The 16,434-nt window shown below is 36.5% G+C and overlaps 3 protein-coding genes across 9 annotated transcripts in view; 1 reads left to right on the top strand and 2 right to left on the bottom strand.

Moving 5' to 3' along the window:
* The first annotated feature begins 1,358 nt into the window (after window positions 1-1,358).
* Window positions 1,359-5,553, top strand: LOC6562885 (short-chain dehydrogenase/reductase family 16C member 6). The gene is made up of 4 exons (XM_001989365.3): window positions 1,359-1,699; window positions 4,123-4,240; window positions 4,428-5,028; window positions 5,087-5,553. The coding sequence occupies exons 1-4, from the start codon at window positions 1,535-1,537 to the stop codon at window positions 5,187-5,189; spliced, it is 987 nt and encodes a 328-aa protein (XP_001989401.1). The 5' UTR covers window positions 1,359-1,534; the 3' UTR covers window positions 5,190-5,553.
* Window positions 5,144-7,740, bottom strand: LOC6562886 (probable ATP-dependent RNA helicase DHX35). 3 transcript variants are annotated; one of them, XM_032736250.2, is made up of 2 exons: window positions 5,643-7,740; window positions 5,144-5,206 (listed from the first exon to the last, which is right to left on the bottom strand). In XM_032736250.2, coding segments are annotated over exons 1-2 (2,043 nt in total). In that variant the 5' UTR covers window positions 7,685-7,740; the 3' UTR covers window positions 5,144-5,205. The 3 variants fall into 3 exon arrangements, with proteins under 3 accessions (XP_032592141.1, XP_032592142.1, XP_001989402.1); XM_032736251.2 differs by lacking the exon at window positions 5,144-5,206 and adding an exon at window positions 5,436-5,525; XM_001989366.3 differs by lacking the exon at window positions 5,144-5,206 and having other exon boundaries at window positions 5,532-7,740.
* Window positions 7,741-10,384: 2,644 nt separating this feature from the next.
* Window positions 10,385-16,434, bottom strand: part of LOC6562888 (slowpoke-binding protein) — a 43,242-nt gene continuing 37,192 nt past the window's right edge. For 3 of the 5 annotated variants that reach the window (XM_032736082.2, XM_032736081.1, XM_032736083.1), the window contains one exon: window positions 10,385-13,090. In XM_032736082.2, the coding sequence (XP_032591973.1) occupies window positions 10,825-13,090 (2,266 nt within the window). In that variant the 3' untranslated portion in view covers window positions 10,385-10,824. Of the gene's footprint in view, window positions 13,091-15,643; window positions 15,885-16,434 lie in introns of those variants that run through there. The other 2 variants (XM_032736084.1, XM_032736085.2) reach the window with 2 other exon arrangements.

Below are 16,434 nucleotides of genomic sequence, written 5' to 3'. Positions count from 1 at the left end.
ATGGCATATCTATATATCGATCAATGCACAGAGAACAATCACAGAAGACACTTCCAACTCACGAAGCAGCGTTTCTGCTATTTATACGTAACACTCGCCAAATTAGCATTTGGGAATTTTAACACAACGCTACAATATAAACTGCAGTGACGAAATGGGGGTGGTTTTTATTTTAGACTTGTGCCTAAGAGTATGCTTTGATTTTTAGTACAGAAGCAGCCTGCATTTTTATATTATAGTTATTATTTTATGGGTATTGAAATTTATTGAATATTAAACATTTTCACCACATAATCTGCAGAAAAAAAGGGAAAACCTAAAAATGTATGCCACAGCTATTTATATATGTTTGCAATTTGTGGTATTTGAACCGCGAACCACAAGCAATATCGTTAAGATACTTCAGCGGCATGCCCAGAAGTATGCTTGGATTTTCAGTACTAAGAAGTTCAAAGTAAATTTAGTTGCCAAACATAAATAATGTGAATATTCAAACAAATCAAATGTGTATTTTCAAATTATAACAACTCACGTCAAACACACTCATAAAATTCGAACAAAAATAGCAAAAATAAAAGTTGTATTCCCTTATTCACTCTCTTTTGCATATATCTGAACTAATTTGAATTTGCATTGAAAAGAATATCATATCAAATACACGTGTTTTATTACATAAAAAAACAAAACAGGTTCTGCAGACATTTCTGCTAATGTGTAACCAAAAACTAAAAGCAGCTGGCCAAAGCCACCAGCTAGCTGGGCAAAAGAAAGTAATAATAGATATGCAGGTTGTTGTTGTTGTTGTTGATGTTTCTTCTTTTTATTATTTTTTTGCGGCGATCACGACTCCACTATTGTGTGACTCTTGTAACAGATCTCCAACTGCGCCTACAAATAAAAATAAAAAATAATACAAAAATACAGGCAAGAGAGACGAGATTCCAAACGGAAGACTGTAGGTTTCAGTTCGTATCTGCAGTTCAACACGAGCGGACGAGGCGGATGCCAACGGCAAAAAAATAAAATAAATAAAAAATACAGTAAAAAATCAGTAAAAATCGGCAAGAAAAGATATAAAATAGTAATAATATAAAGCCAAAAAAACAAAAACAAAAAATTTAAAAAAAAAATCAACAATAAACACAAACGAACCGCGAATAAAAGAAATAAGATAGTAATAATAAAAGGCAACGACAAAACACAAAAAAAAAGCAAGGAAGGGAAAAACATAAACATTCGCATAGAGAAATTTAATTTGAATTCATGTTGCATGGTTCATTTGACTATCTCTGAATGCACGATCATTAGCATGCAAAGTGCTTCATAAAAAATACATATATATATGCCACAAAGTGTATTGTATTGTGTGTGTTTGTCTTGAACACTATTCGCATACCAAATTCAAACTGCTCCCCACACGTGTTTGGCAGCGAATTACGATTTATGTTTTATAATTACAAGGCCTCAAAGACTGTGCCTTAAAGTTCATAATTCACATCGATCATTATCTCGGTTTTTGCAAATTGTATACAATATGATCAATACTGCCACGCCCCCTGGCTTATTGCATATGGATAAGCCATGGTCGGCTTTCTATCAAATTTTCATGGATTTAATTGTGTTCGCATTGAAATCTATTTTCTATATATTGGAATCGATATATTATACAATACTGCCGCAGCGCTTTAGAAAGTTGAAGGTAAGGAAAAACATTAATCAAATTCAGAAATCAACAAGAAAAAGTCTCTGTCGAAATGTGCATTAAGTTTAGCTTAGTTTTGAGATCTTGATTGCTTTGGCTTTTGACTTTTGAAGACCTTATACTTTTTATTGTTACTCAACTAAAATAAGTTCATTATTCATAACTTAAATTAGGTTTTTGGCTTTCGTAAATTCCAAATTGCTTGGCGTATATCTCTCTTTTTTATATAAATCAAAAACATCATTACAACTCATTAAAGAGCAAATTAATGCGAAATGCTTTTAATGTGGGTTAAGTGATATATTTATTGTTTTTACTTTTACTAATTAAAAAACAATTATTTGAAAATTGCATGATCGTGTTTTTATTTTGAGTTAATGAAAATAACAAAATTGCAAGTTGCTTTAGATGTTTCCCACTTTATTAATAAATATATACTCAAAAATCATATTTATATGTTTATGTATTATATTTCCAAAGTTTTTAAAAGGGTTTTACAAATATAAACTTAAAATCAAATATAAAATTAAAGAGAATTTATATTTAAAGATATATATTGTATTGTATTGTACTAAAAACAGTTCACAGTTTTTAAAATGGTAATCACGGTTTGAGGTTTCCCGCATATATATTAGTATTGCAAATTAAAGCTCACTTAAGCTTATAATTATTGTAATATTATTGTGTCTATTGCATTATTATTAAAATTAAATATCTCTACAGTCTTTGGCAAAATCCATCGAAATTGCATGTAATCAATTTTTTTTGGATTGTAAACTTTCGATTTTATTTTGTTTTCGTGTTCCATTGGCAACAACAACAAGATCTTCAACAAAACAGTGGCGTTGTTTGGACCACCATAAATACCTCAATGGATTACCATCAATATTTGAAAAAGTACAAAAAAAAGTAATATTCACACGCTGGTATATTTTTTGTTAATTGATTTTAATGGTTGTGTTTGGTTTTTTTGGTCTGTTGGTCTATGAATGAACTCCTCTTTATTTATTTGCACAATTTTGTGTATTGTCTTTGGGCATTTATTTACTTCTTTTTTTTTGTCATTTTCGTGGACGTCACTTATAATACATGTGAGTGTCTACTCCTCATTTGCTACCAGCGTCTGTGGCAAATATTTATTGCTTATTGTTTAAACTTTACGCTTATTTGTGGGCGCTTTAGTTTTCAATTGGAGCGTTTGACATTGAAATGAATTTTGTTCATAAACAACAAGTCAAAGCAACTTTCTTAACGTGCTACATATTTAACTAAGATTTAAATTTCCTATTGCTAATACAATATTTATATTTATCATGCAAAATATTTCTAAAATGTTGAATTATAAAATAGAATTATTTTCTTGGTTTTGGAATTTTTCTATTTATCAGAAATATTTTTCTTAATGAAAAACCTGATTCTTAGTCAAAGACCTATCTGAAGTTAAGAAATTAATAATAATATTTCATCTCTCACTGTCTTTATAAAATATCTAAAACGTATTGTTTTAAATTAATAATATTGAATTACCCTGTACAATGGTATTAATACAATTAATAATAAGCTGAACCCCTTTGGCGACTTTCTAAAACTCAAACCGGGTTTTTTCTGAGTGTAAGGGAAGCGTTTTTCTTTCAGAAAATTTCGCCAATGGTTTGCTGCATTCGCAATTGCTTAGTCATTGCTTTTGTTGTCGTTGCTAGTGCAACAAACTAAAATTACACGCTTCATGCTGACTGCAAAAACACAAAAGAAAAATCACAAAAAATAATAAACACACACAATGGCCAGAGCACCAAAATAAAAATATCATTGAGGGTCTTGCAAACACACAGATAAGATATGAAAACCAATAGCGCTCAATGAAACCTGATTGAGTTTTTTGTATATATGTAAAAATATTTATCAAAACCGCAACTGATGGCAAAATGGTTTTGAAATCATAGATGGACATCTTCGTGTTGCAATCTGTGCTGCTTGCTTGGTTAACCAGCCATTAAATATTCAAATCGCTTGCTGCAAATTAAAAATGCGCGTTGGTGTCGCATTTATTAAAAGGAGATAATAAAAAATTAACATAAATATTTTTATGTAAATGTAAAACATAGTGCATTTGTGTGTGTAGCTTATTATAGGTTGATAGCTATATTTTTATATTTTATTTTATATTTCGCATGTCGAAATCTTGACTGTTAATTCGAAGTTAATATAAAACATAAATATTTGCATTTAAAAGTAAAACATACTGCATTTATTTGTCTAACTTTTTATAGATTCACCTTTTTTTTACTAGCTATATTTGTACAAGATTTTACAGCTTACATTAAACCTTACAAATAATCCAAATTGCATGTTGAAATCTTGACTGTTCATTTGAATTCGATTTCACTTTCAATAACAATACGATTATTTCTTTTATGCAGAACATCTCCGGGCAGGTGGTGCTCATCACAGGTGGAGGTGGCGGTGTGGGCCGCTTGATAGCGCTCAACTTTGCTCGGCTGGAGGCACTCATCGTCATCTGGGACATCAACCAAGAAGGTGGGTTCCGCTTCACTTTTTGAAGAGTTAATTAACGCTGCCCGGCTAAGTGATTGAGCCTCGCTAGCTTTACTAATTAGCAGCTGCAGCTGTCGGGTTAAGGAACCCAAACTTATAGAGAAAGTTGTACTGCAAATTGTTATTAGCCAAGTGTAATAATTATATTAACACTCTTCTTCTCATTTAGCCATCAAGACGACGGTGGATCTGCTGGCGCGGCATGGCTACAACAATTGCAAGGGTTATGTGGTGGACATATCGGATCGGGAGCAGGTCTATCAACGTGCCGCGCAAATCACCGAGGATGTCGGTCATGTGGACATATTGATCAACAATGCGGGCATTGTGTGCTGCAAACCCTTCTGGGAGCTCCACGATCGCGTCATCCAAAACACCTACAACATTAATATCATCTCACATTATTGGACTGTTAAGGCTTTTCTGCCCCACATGATGCGTCACAATCGTGGACATATTGTTACCGTAGGCTCCGTGACGGGCATGTTGGGCACTTACGGTTGCAGTGATTATGCTGCCACCAAATACGCCTGTATCGGTTTCCATGAGAGCCTGCTGACGGATCTGAAGGCCCATGGCTATGATCGCATCCAGATGAGTCTGATTTGTCCGTATTACATTAATACGGGCATGTTTGCCGGCGTCAAGCCGCGCATGTTGCCCATGCTGGAGCCACAATATGTTGCAGATCGCATCGTCGGCGCTGTCCGCCGTAATGAGATCTGGTGCGTTCTGCCCAACTCCATACGCCTGTTGACTCCGCTTAAATGGTATGTGTTTGTCTTAGTTTTAGTCAGCTTACAATTTTAAATTTATTCTTTTGTGCAGCTTGTTGCCAGCCAAAGTGTGCTGGGAGCTGATGTCGCGTGTTATGCGTGGTCCAGAGTCCATGATGATGTTCCAGGGACGTGGTCGAGTCGCCGCCGGCTAGCAAAGCACTCCTTTAATCTATATAAATAATAATAATAATTATAATAGTTGTTAAATGTTATTGTATTTAAAATGGTGGTTTAATTTGGATTGGATTGCTTCCCAGTTTCTTGAGACTGCATCGAAAATGAGAAAAAGGCAACATATTTTTGGGATTGACGACTTTCGGCAAGCCTATCTAATTCATAGAAATTTTTTTTTCTCATATTTAGAAATTATTTAAAAAAACAAGATACATTTTGGAGCTAAGTCTGCTAACTGCGATAGATCTGCTTAGAAAGGAGTTTCTCATGGCGCTTAGTCTTTATGGGATTCCAACACCGTGCTTAGTCTCCTCCTGAAATAAAAGAAGTCTTTAGATGTTTCCCCTTCCTTTTTTTCTAATCTTTTCCGAGCAGGAACAAAATAACTTATCGGGATATCCCTCTCCTTCCTTATCTTCTTGTTTACTTACTAATCCCTCACAGTTGTCTGCTGATAGTAGTGTGGCGCCAGTTCCGTGAGCCACTCCTGCCTGATCACCGTCACCTGGTTCATGAACAGTTTCGTCGTCTGCAGCAGTTCCCCGTAGACGATATACTTCGCCGCTGGCAGTGTATAAAGTGTGGAATTTGGATGGATGGCGAGTTCAACGCCACTGCTAATCTGTCGATAGACTCCCGAGTGATGCAAATAGGCCACCTGTGTGAAGAAGCCCGCCGTGATGCACTTGCAGAGCAGCTCCACATCCCCTTTGCAAGAGAAGATGGCAATACCATACTTCCTGCGGATAAGATTCAGCAGTTGCTCCCGCAACTCGCAGGCACGCTTTAGATTGCGATAGATGAGATAATATTGTCCACAGAACTCCTTTGTCATGCCCGCCTCCACGAAGGCGCTGTGCACATTGAGCAGCGTCACCAGATCCCCCTCGGCCACCTCGAAATGCCGATGAGCAATGCGTCCCATTTGCTGTGCCGCCGCCGAAGCTGGGCGAGAAAACACAGATTGTACCTGCAGCATGGCAATTATGGTGATGATCTCTTCCGCGCAGCCCAGCTGCCCGGAGACAAACAACATCTTGGAGAGCATAGCGCTGAAGGGCAGCTCGGCAAGCAGATAGCCCACTGGCTGCGTCAGCTCACCATCCACATCCAAGGCGTTCAAAGCATAGAGCAACTCCAGCGCCGCCAACAGATTCTTTGCCGGCGGCGGTGAAGGGAAGTCAAAGCGTAAAATATTCTTAATCCCAAGTGCTTTCAGTTGGAGGACAGCGGCGCTCAGTTCGCTGCGACGTAGCTCGGGCGGCTGGCGTGGAGCAAGTGCATCGTAGTCCTGCCTGGTGTACAGATGAAAGATCTTCCCTGGACGCAGGCGACCTGCTCGCCCGGCACGCTGTATAGCTGACGCCTTGCTGACCGGGACAATAACGAGACTATCGCTGCAGGTGCTGGGATTAAAGCATTTCAACTTGACATAGCCGGAATCGATGACATAGACTATGCCCGGTATGGTCAACGATGTCTCCGCTATATTTGTGGCCAAAACAACTTTGCGCATGCCTTTTGGCGCTGTAAAGAAGACAGAGAGTTGATCAGTGCTTGACATGCTGCCATACATGGGCAGCACTTTGAGATTGGCAGTCTCTGTGCTTGCTATGTATTCCTGGAGTAAGTCACGCGCCTCCAGCACCTCATCCTGACCGGTGAGGAAGGCGAGTATGTCGCCGGGTGGCTCCCGCTGATGCAGTTTCCAAGCGGTCTCCACCGTTTCACGCACATAATCCGCACAGGGTTCGTTGACGTAGTAGTGGTTCACCTCATGCATGCGTCCCTCGATGGTGAGCTTGATGCTAATGGGCTGATCCGCTCCCGGCCAGCTAAAGAACTCGGCAAAGAAGCTGGCATCAATGGTGGCCGAGGAGATTATCAATTTGAGGTTGCTTCGCTTGCGTAGTATTTTCTTAAGCAGACCCAGCAGGAGATCGGTGAGCATATTCCGTTCATGCGCCTCATCCACAATGATGACGCCGTATTGGGTCAGCAGTGGATCTGCTAAAAGTTCTCTCAGCAATATGCCCTCCGTCATGAATTTGATGTGTGTTTCCGCTGTGAAGCGCTCCATAAAACGTACCACATAACCAACTGTGGCGCCAATCAATTCTCCTCTTTCCTCTGCCACACGATTTGCCAGCGTCAAAGTTGCCACACGACGTGGTTCCGTAATCCCAATCAAGCCCTTTGTGTGCCAACCCCATTCATAGAGATATTGTGGAACTTGTGTGCTCTTCCCACTGCCAGTTTCACCCACCAAGATGAGCACCTGGTGATGTTCCAGGCAGTACAGGATTTGATCGCGATATTTGCGTATTGGCAAGCGCTCGCGCTGCTCCTGCAGACCCAAATTGTGATTCGTATTAAAGACGAATGAGGTTGCCGCGGCTTCCTCGTGTCCAGCGGAGTCGGTGATGGCATCGTCAGTTTCGGGTTTTAGGAATTTTGGCTTAAGCGTCGACATTTTCCAGGCATTTGCGGCAATTTTATTTGTTTACTTGCGAGTAATCGAGTGTGAACAGCTGATGCTGTGGCTATTAATCGACAAGTCCTAAGATAGTGTTGCCTAAATGCCCTTGTAAATTATCGAGCATGAACAGCTGCTGCCACTACTAATCGATATGTCATCATAAGCAAAACAATAGTGCAGCCCATCGCCACAAGCCACAAATCACTACAGTAAAATGCACAAGTGTGCGTTAATTCAAAGGTACTCGCATACAGTATCGAGTACTAACAACTGATTTATCACTACATTAATATGTCAGCCTAGCATATCGCCACTAGCCAGAAAACAGTGCTGTAAAATGAACAAGTAAGCGCCAAATTCAAAGATATTCACATACAATAATTTTTGTCTATTATAGGAGCGGTAAATTCAAACTTAGCACACATTATATATTTTATTTTTTTTATATATATGTCAGCTGCTAAAGTTACACAATAAAAGTTGCAGTTTATTTTGAATTACTAGACTTAAGTACTTTATTTCAAATGCTTAAAATCATAAAAATATTCACTTAATATCACCGATTCTATAAGTAAGTTAATATTGTTAGCTTTTAAAATTGATTTTTGAGGGGAGGAGGCGGGCGCGATGGTTTGTTTTTCTCGACTTGTGCCTTTCACTTGCCAAAGAACTGAGGCAAGAATTTCTTACACAGAAAGAATTCAACTATGCAATACTTAACAAATAAATGTACCCAAGCTCTGTAATACAATACAATTTGAATTGTAAAAGTAATTTTCTACATATATATTATTATTATTATTTTTTGAGTATTGTATAACTAAAAGCGACTGTTGTATTTATGTGGAACTCTGTGCTCTGTTCAAGTTTATTAAGTTACTATATTTTTCTGGGTATTCTGGGGACTCTTTCCATGAAAGTGCTTCTCGCTAGGTGCGTGCATCTAAATGTATTTCTTTATATGGTATATTCTTATTTTCCTTCTCGTACATGTTGTATATACTATTTTGTTATTTTTCTTTATTTTGTTTTTGCCTTTGTGTGCTTTTTGTGATATATATTTATATATATATGTGTAAGTTTTGTAAATTTGATTGCATTTTCTTATTGTATTTTTCGTTATCATTCTTATATATTTTAGAATGCACGATTTATTTTTTTCTTGTCCCGATTTGTGTTTATTTTTAAACGCTATTTCATTGACTTAATATTTATTGTTGTTTAGTGTTTCTTTATTTTTCGTTTGTTTGGTTTGCTGTTTTTTAATAATCATAACATAAACATGTAGATATTGAAAATGTTTATATTTCTTGTAATTTTTATTTGTTTGAACTTTTATGTTTTGATTACTTTCTGTATTCGTATACTATCCTTCGATCCTCTGCTCTGCATGTGATTTATTCCTTATTAATTTCTTTCATTCCTTAAAAACTGAAAATAAAGCCCCTGCTAAAAACTTAAATTATATTTTGCTATCAATTTTATACTAAATTGCATTTAGTTGTTATTTTGTATTAATTTATATAAATATTAAATTTTAATTGGTTTTTTGTTTTTTTTTTTTTTTTTGCTTGTTAATCCCTAAATATACATATTAATTTATTTGGTATTTAAAACGTGACCCAATTTAAATATTTTTATTTATATATATATATATATATATATATATATATATATATATATATATATATATATATATATATATATATATATATATATATATATATATATTTATATTTATATTTATATTGAGTATATGTTCTATTTGTTGGACTCTAAAATGATTTTAAGCTACAGTAAAATATTTTCAATGTACGCTTCGAAGCTTAAGTCTTAGCTACAATTAATGTGTATAATTTCGAGTTCGAAAACTTTAATTTTTTTTTTTTTGCAAAAAATTGATTTGCTAGAATTGCTCGTATATTTCTATTTTAATTTATATTTATTTTGTTTGCTTAGCAGTCCAGAGTGTTGAAAAGCATCGGTAGAGATTTAATTGCTGTAAAAGCGCTTGTACAGTGGATACACAATAAGCGTAAAATACAATACAATACCATACAATACAATATATAAAGAAACTATTATTGTTACCAGAAGAAAGCTTTTTGTGTGTTTTTCTTGTTGTTCTTGGTTTTTGTGATCGATAAATGTGTTTTGTTGTTGTTGTTGTGTTGGAAATGACACCAAAGAATTGGTTACTATACAGTGTTGGACAACGCACTGCACAAAGCGCAACGAAGCTCAAAGTGAGTGAGAGAGATACAAACAGCTTAGCATGTGTCATTCCCACTGTAAACACATTTCAGTTCAGTGCATAAATGTAAATGCTTAAAATCTTAACGGTATTTCGGCTTAATAATTCTCAATTCTTTTTTGTTAACCCGCTAATCTGTGCAAAACTCAGTTATTTAATGCTGCCATCCTTTTCGATTTCTTGCACATAATGTACATAATTACATACATACATAAATACATACATTCATTCATATATTTTTATCACATGCTTTGCATATCGGCTGCTTAAAACGTGTCTGTGTGTTTCTTTGTGTGTGTGTTTTAGCTTTAAGCTCATCCAACACACAAGCCTAAAGTCCTGTTTTCAGACCGTCCCATTGTACTATTAATTGTACTATAAATTTAAATTATAATTTATATATAGATTATATTATATTAAATTATATTTCGTTTGTGGCAATGAGAGTCAACAAAAATTAATTAATTAATTTTCTCATCTCTACGGTCTTTCTAAGTACACATTTTTAAGTTTAAAATAATTTATTTTTTAATGGTCGAGAAGAATTGCCAATAATGGCCGTCAAAATATATTAATTAATTGTATTGACATCGTCCAAAAGCTGCTCACAAAATCCAAACAGCTTAACAGCGATTTAACAGTGAATTAATAGTGACTGAACAGTGGGTTAACAGTGAGTCAACAGTAAAATTTAAATCTTATAGCCTTTTACACATTTGTAATAGATTCGGGTTATATAAATGAAAAATTTCTTGACCTGTTTTACAACGTTTTTCTATAAGGAGCTTATCGATTATCGATAACTTTTCTTCGATCTCAAAATAGGGCTTAAAGCTTGTCGAGCTTCTGCATATCTTGTTTGTGAGTGTTCGCTTTAAGCTTAAAGCTTGTCAAGCTCTGATTGCGGTTCGGTTGGACTTATTGGTGACATTTCGACGCTGTCGAGCAGTGGCGTCTTCTCCTCGCTGCTACCGGCACCCCCAGCAGCCGCCCCCGTCGCCGCCGCTGCCTGCTCCATGTCCATTACAAAGATGCGGGACAACTCAATGCCGCTCAAAGTGCGCCGCGATGGCGATGATTCATCCAAGGAGCTGTTATTATTGCTGCTGCTCGTGCTAGTCGTGCTCCTCGTGCTTCTTATGCTTTTCATGCTGGTCGTGTTGAGTGCTTGATCGAGGGATTTGGATGGGTTGCAATAGTTGTTGGCAGTTCTTGTTGTTGTTGTTGAAGCTTGGGCGGAGACTCGATTTAGATTGCATAAATTCGTTGGGCCATCGAGCATGGCCAGAGATGTGCTCTTTAGATTGGTCGTCTTCCGATGATGATTGCACCTCGTCCTCGCATTATTGTCCTCGCTGAAGGATATCTCATCCTCACTCCCGCTATGCGTATTATTAATAGCCGTCTGCTTAAGCCGCACCAGATGCCGTTCCGAATACGATTTACGTGCATCCATCACCCGCAAATAATCTAAACTTTCACCCAGATCCTCACTTTTGGAGCTGCAGTACCGGCGAGAAGGTCCTGTGGCGGTACCACAAAAACTCGTTGTTACACTCAACATTTGCTGGCTGCCGCTGAGGGAACGACGACTGTTGGGGGAGAGGCGAGTTGAGCTGGGATTTGAGCTGGGATTGGAGCTGGGATTGGAGCTGAGATGTGGCGATTGTTCCAGCAGCGAATCATTGCTCTTCGCTATGCGGTTCTTGCGATATAACTTACTATCGCGCCAGAGGGTCTGTTTTTGACTGGAACTGCTGCACCGAGTGCCTTGCTGCAGCTCCATGTTGGTGGGTGATTGATCCTGTGTGCGGGTCTTGCTAATCCGGAACGAGGCATGGGTTAGTTTCTTATATTTTTCGCTCTGCATATTGACACGATTGTCGGAGTGTGTGCGATCCGACATGGGCATAAAGGCATTATCTATGCGTCGCTCCTCTTCCAGTGAACGGAAAGCCAAACGATTCACGTGCTTCAGATGATGCTTATCTGAGGAACTGGTTCTCTTTGGGGACATGTCCTCAAAGGAGCTAACCCTATATTTCTGTGAAAAGACCTCAATCATGCTGGAACGTTTCGATGGCGATGTGGTGTATATAGAATTCTGATCATTGACGAGGATTTTGGGCGGATCAAATTGGAGTTGCTGCTGGAGTTGGAGTTGCTGCTGCTGTCCATTTGTGCTGGATGCCAGCGAGGAATTGCTGGAATTACTTGTGGCCGTCACGAGTATCTTCGGGGAGAGGGAGACGGGAAAGTGTTGGGGTCGCATATGCCCCAGTGAATTGCAAGCCGAACCGGATGAAGTTGAACCCGTTGCGGAGCCAGCATCATCGATGTGCAAAAAATTGTTGGGTGAACTTTCGCGACAAGGCGAGGAGATGGCCGAATCCTGGGAGACCATGCTACGTGGAATGGTTGCCAGTTCCAAGCAGGTCTCATTGGGACCTGTTGTCGTCGCTATAATAATATCCTCGACGCCCTCATCGATGGGTGAGGAGATGGATTGGAAACTATTCGGACGTATGCCCGTAGAACCAATGGACAAATCATTGTCTGTTAAAGAGCCGAAGGCGGAATCCTGTGAGGGATTACTGCGTCCATATTTGAGGCACTTGAGAGAGTATTCGAGGCGGCGACTCTTCGAGTTTTTGTAGTTGCACATGTCGGCGGTGAGTTGATGATTGAATGAGCAGCTTGTCGTGGTGTTGTTGGTGGAGGAGGCATATAAACGTTGGGTGCCACTTGAACCACTGGCAACAGCAGCGTGATCCAGCTGCTCCCCCTCCTCCTCCTGCTGCTCCTCCAGTTGCTGCTCCCGCTTCAACTGCTCCTGCTCGTTTTGCTCTTCCAGCTCCTCCACCTCATCGTTGATTATATTTAAATTGCTTTGACTGCTGCTGCTGCAGCGTATTGTGGGCTGCTCGGGCATATCCGCCTGGTCACAGTAGTGTATGGGTGATTCCTCCGGCTCATAATGAGTCGAAGCTGAGCCGTAGCTGTATCCGGGAGTGGAATACCAGTGCTGATAGCGCTGCAAGCGCTGAAGACTCCTCAGTTGACAGCTGCTCCCGACAACAATCTCCTCGAGCAGCGCCTCCTCGGAGTCGCTGGATATGTCAAAGGAGTCCATTGTGCGGCTGATGCTGTGCAGGGCGACAAGAACAATAACACAATCAGTATCAGCAATAAACATGACATACACTCAGCAAAAAATAGCAGATCTGAATTTTAGAAAATCGATTTCTGGTAAGTCACTCGAAGTTCTTCTAAGAAGGGGGGGAAAATGCATTTCTTAATAATAGAAAATATTTCTAAGATATAATAGGAAGTATTTGTTTTTATTTGTATTTTTAGAAACTCATTTCTAAAAACAAGAAAATCTTTCTAGTATTCAGTATTTTCATTTTAGGGTTTGAATTTCTACTGTTTAGAAATACATTTCTTAATAATAGAAATAGAATAGAAACTATTTAAAAAAAAACACATCTTATTTGTCGATTTAGGGCACCTTATAATTTTTATACATTGTTCTAATACTTAAAAATAATTTCTAAGAACATGAAAAACTTTTGTTTTATTTTTATTTATTATTATATTATTACTTTTTTTTTATTATTTTTTTATTATAATTTATTTTTTCTAAGAACAAGAAAGTCTTTCTGGCTTGGAGAGCTTGCATTTCTATGTCTTAGAAATGCATTTCTTAACCAAAATACATTGTCAATTTAGATAAAGAATTTCTAATTATTAGAATTTTGTTTTTCTTTTATAAATTCTTTCTAAAAACCCAAAAAAAACTTTATAGTTTTTTAGCTGATTTTCAGTTTTAAGCGATTTTCTAAAATTCAGAGCGACTCTCTTTCTCTGAGTGTAGGAAGTATGGGTTTCAAGTCACGATGCGAATGGCATTTGATTCCTTTGTTTATTTTTCTAATTTCTCTTTGCTTGCAGTGCGTGTTTTGTTTAGGCCAGTCAGAAATATGAATACGATATCAATGTGTGTGTGTGTGTGTATGTATGAGAGTATGTGTGTGGGGGTGTGAGAGTGATTGTGGAGTGAATAGGCGTGGACATCTGCCAACGTGCTGCAGTTGAAGCTTGAATAAATACTTGCTCTCTAGCAATGGCACGTGCAGTTTTTCCCTTGAAACAGATAAGAGAATTTCAATTAAGTGGGATTTGTTGAACGTTACTTGGGCTTTTACTTTTACTTTTAGCTAGCAAATGTTTTATCTTAATTAAATAATCCTTCAACAAAGCTAAAAAAGTTTGTCTTAGATTGATAGGCAAACAAACCTGACTTTTCTTATCTGATATCTTAGTCAACTACTCAAGTTTTTAATATGATTTATTTTAACTTTAAATTTAATTTATTCTACTTGCCTCGTGTAAAAGTATTTTGTTAAAAATTATTGTGCTATTTTTGTCAAGTATTTAAACATTTAAATACAATATATGCATGGCAATATTTAAGCAGATATTTAAAAAACAAACGAGCCTTTAAATTATACATATATTTAATTGGTTTCCTTTCGTCACAGTTGCAACAAGCAAGTTCTAATAACAATCTACTGTTCTTAATGAAAATGCGGTGAGTTAGGCATTAATTATTATATTATATATTTAACTAATGCGGTGAGTTAGGCATTAATTATTATATTATATATTTAACTAATGACAACACATTTGTATAAAAACATGGTTGCGGTAAAAATGAACAATAATCTCAGCTCAGGGTTTTGAAAATCTGATAATTATTGAGAAAGTTATAACTTTAAAAAATGTTGACCGTTCTCTATAATCACTTTTTGGGAGTAAAAATCGAGCCAGAATCATATTTAAAACAATATGTGTAGTATAATTCTAGAATTTCAGTCATGATTCTTGAAGCTATAATTGTAATTTTTCGATCTTTAAATTTTATGGCAACTATATGATATCTGATTCAGCTGAATCCGACGTATGTGTGGACTGTTTGAAATTAGTATAGGAACAGACAGACAGGGGCTCAAGAATATGTAGATTTTATGGGAAGAAGTACAAGTTATAGTAAACGAAAATCTAAGCTTAAAATATCTTAGGAAAATGTCTGCAAGGGTTTTTCAACTTCGACAATCCGGAGAAAATCGGTTTTATAAACATATATATATTTAAAGAAAACCACATGAACATGCAATATATTATTTGAAGCAAGAACTAAGATAATAAAATACAAACGTGCTTAATTTAAGTTATTAGCCATGAAAATTGTGGATCTTAAGTGAGTATTTGATAAAACAGAGGCAAGCACAATATACAGGGAGAAAACTAAAACATATATTACAAAAATGTTTTTTCTTTTTTTTTTGTTGTGAATGATTTTCAAGTAAGTTTCAGACTTTTTTTAATGCCGACTCGAAGTTTTATTTTTGTTGAATGCTGTGCATTGAAGTGGGCAGTGATTTGGTGGGTGGGGTGAGGTGAGGAGTGGGGGTGGTTTTGAGTGGGGGATGGATTTTACCGCTGGTGGTTTTAGCATACAAAAATTTGCCACTTACCACGTTTTTTTATATATTTATTTTTGTGAAAAAACACAACAACAAAATCATTTCCATATTTTGAAATATTTGGATTCGATTTTTTTTTTTTTTTTTGCTTTTTGGGGGTACAAAAAATAGCATTTGAGTACAAAAAACATTGCTGTGAATTAAATTATTTTTTTTTTTGTTTTTTATGTTTTATTCAGGTTTTAATTTTCATTTTATTTGAGAGTTTTACACTTTTTTTTTGGTGTTTGTAATTTGTTTTTTTGTGAGTGATTTTTTGTGAGTTATTTTTGATTTTGCGTTTTGCTGCAGCTCTTTTGGTTTGGTTTGTTGGTATTTTTTGTTGGTATTTTTGTTTGTATTGTTTTATTAGTACATACGAAAGACTTCATAGGGCGCAGGAGGCGGAACACTGTTGTTGTTGTTGTTGGTTGTTGTTGTTGTTGGTTGTTGTTGTTAGTTTTCGAACGGGTTATGTAAATAAACAAATGCAGAAATGCAACAATTTGTAAATCATAAATAAAACACACACGTATGTTACATAAACAAAAACGAATGTTGATAGACATTCAAGGGCTGATCTGTATGTATCAATAATGTATAGATGAGGCTTGTGTAACGGCAACTGGTTCATTTGAATTGTTCTTTGCTTCGCAACACTAAAACACAGACATAGTAGTAGTATTGTTTAACGATGTTTGTTTTTATGTTTTTGGTTATAGTTGAGAGAGAAAGAGAGAGTAAACATGGCATACAAAATACTTTAGTTGAAAAATTCCTCTACTTACACATGTAATAAATTATAGTAGATATATTTATATATATTTTATTTATATATATATATATATATATATATATATATATATAGATATATACATATATATATAACACATGCGATTCTTAGACAGCAAACAAAATTAGATGTATATATATATATAGATTACACACTGAGAGAAATATGC

Source organism: Drosophila grimshawi, unplaced genomic scaffold, assembly GCF_018153295.1.
Source record: "Drosophila grimshawi isolate 15287-2541.00 unplaced genomic scaffold, ASM1815329v1 contig_1377, whole genome shotgun sequence".
NCBI lineage: Eukaryota > Metazoa > Arthropoda > Insecta > Diptera > Drosophilidae > Drosophila > Drosophila grimshawi.
The sequence above is the reverse complement of the archived record's forward strand: the minus strand, read 5'-3'. Positions and strand labels throughout refer to the sequence as shown.

Bases quoted from the DNA above. Each gene is read 5' to 3' on its own strand.
- LOC6562885 (XM_001989365.3), top strand. From the start codon at position 1,535: ATGATCAATACTGCCACGCCCCCTGGCTTATTGCATATGGATAAGCCA. The intron at 1,700-4,122 runs GTAAGGAAAAAC...TCTTTTATGCAG, and splicing joins AGCGCTTTAGAAAGTTGAAG to AACATCTCCGGGCAGGTGGT. The intron at 5,029-5,086 runs GTATGTGTTTGT...TCTTTTGTGCAG, and splicing joins CTGTTGACTCCGCTTAAATG to CTTGTTGCCAGCCAAAGTGT.
- LOC6562886 (XM_032736250.2), bottom strand. From the start codon at position 7,684: ATGTCGACGCTTAAGCCAAAATTCCTAAAACCCGAAACTGACGATGCC.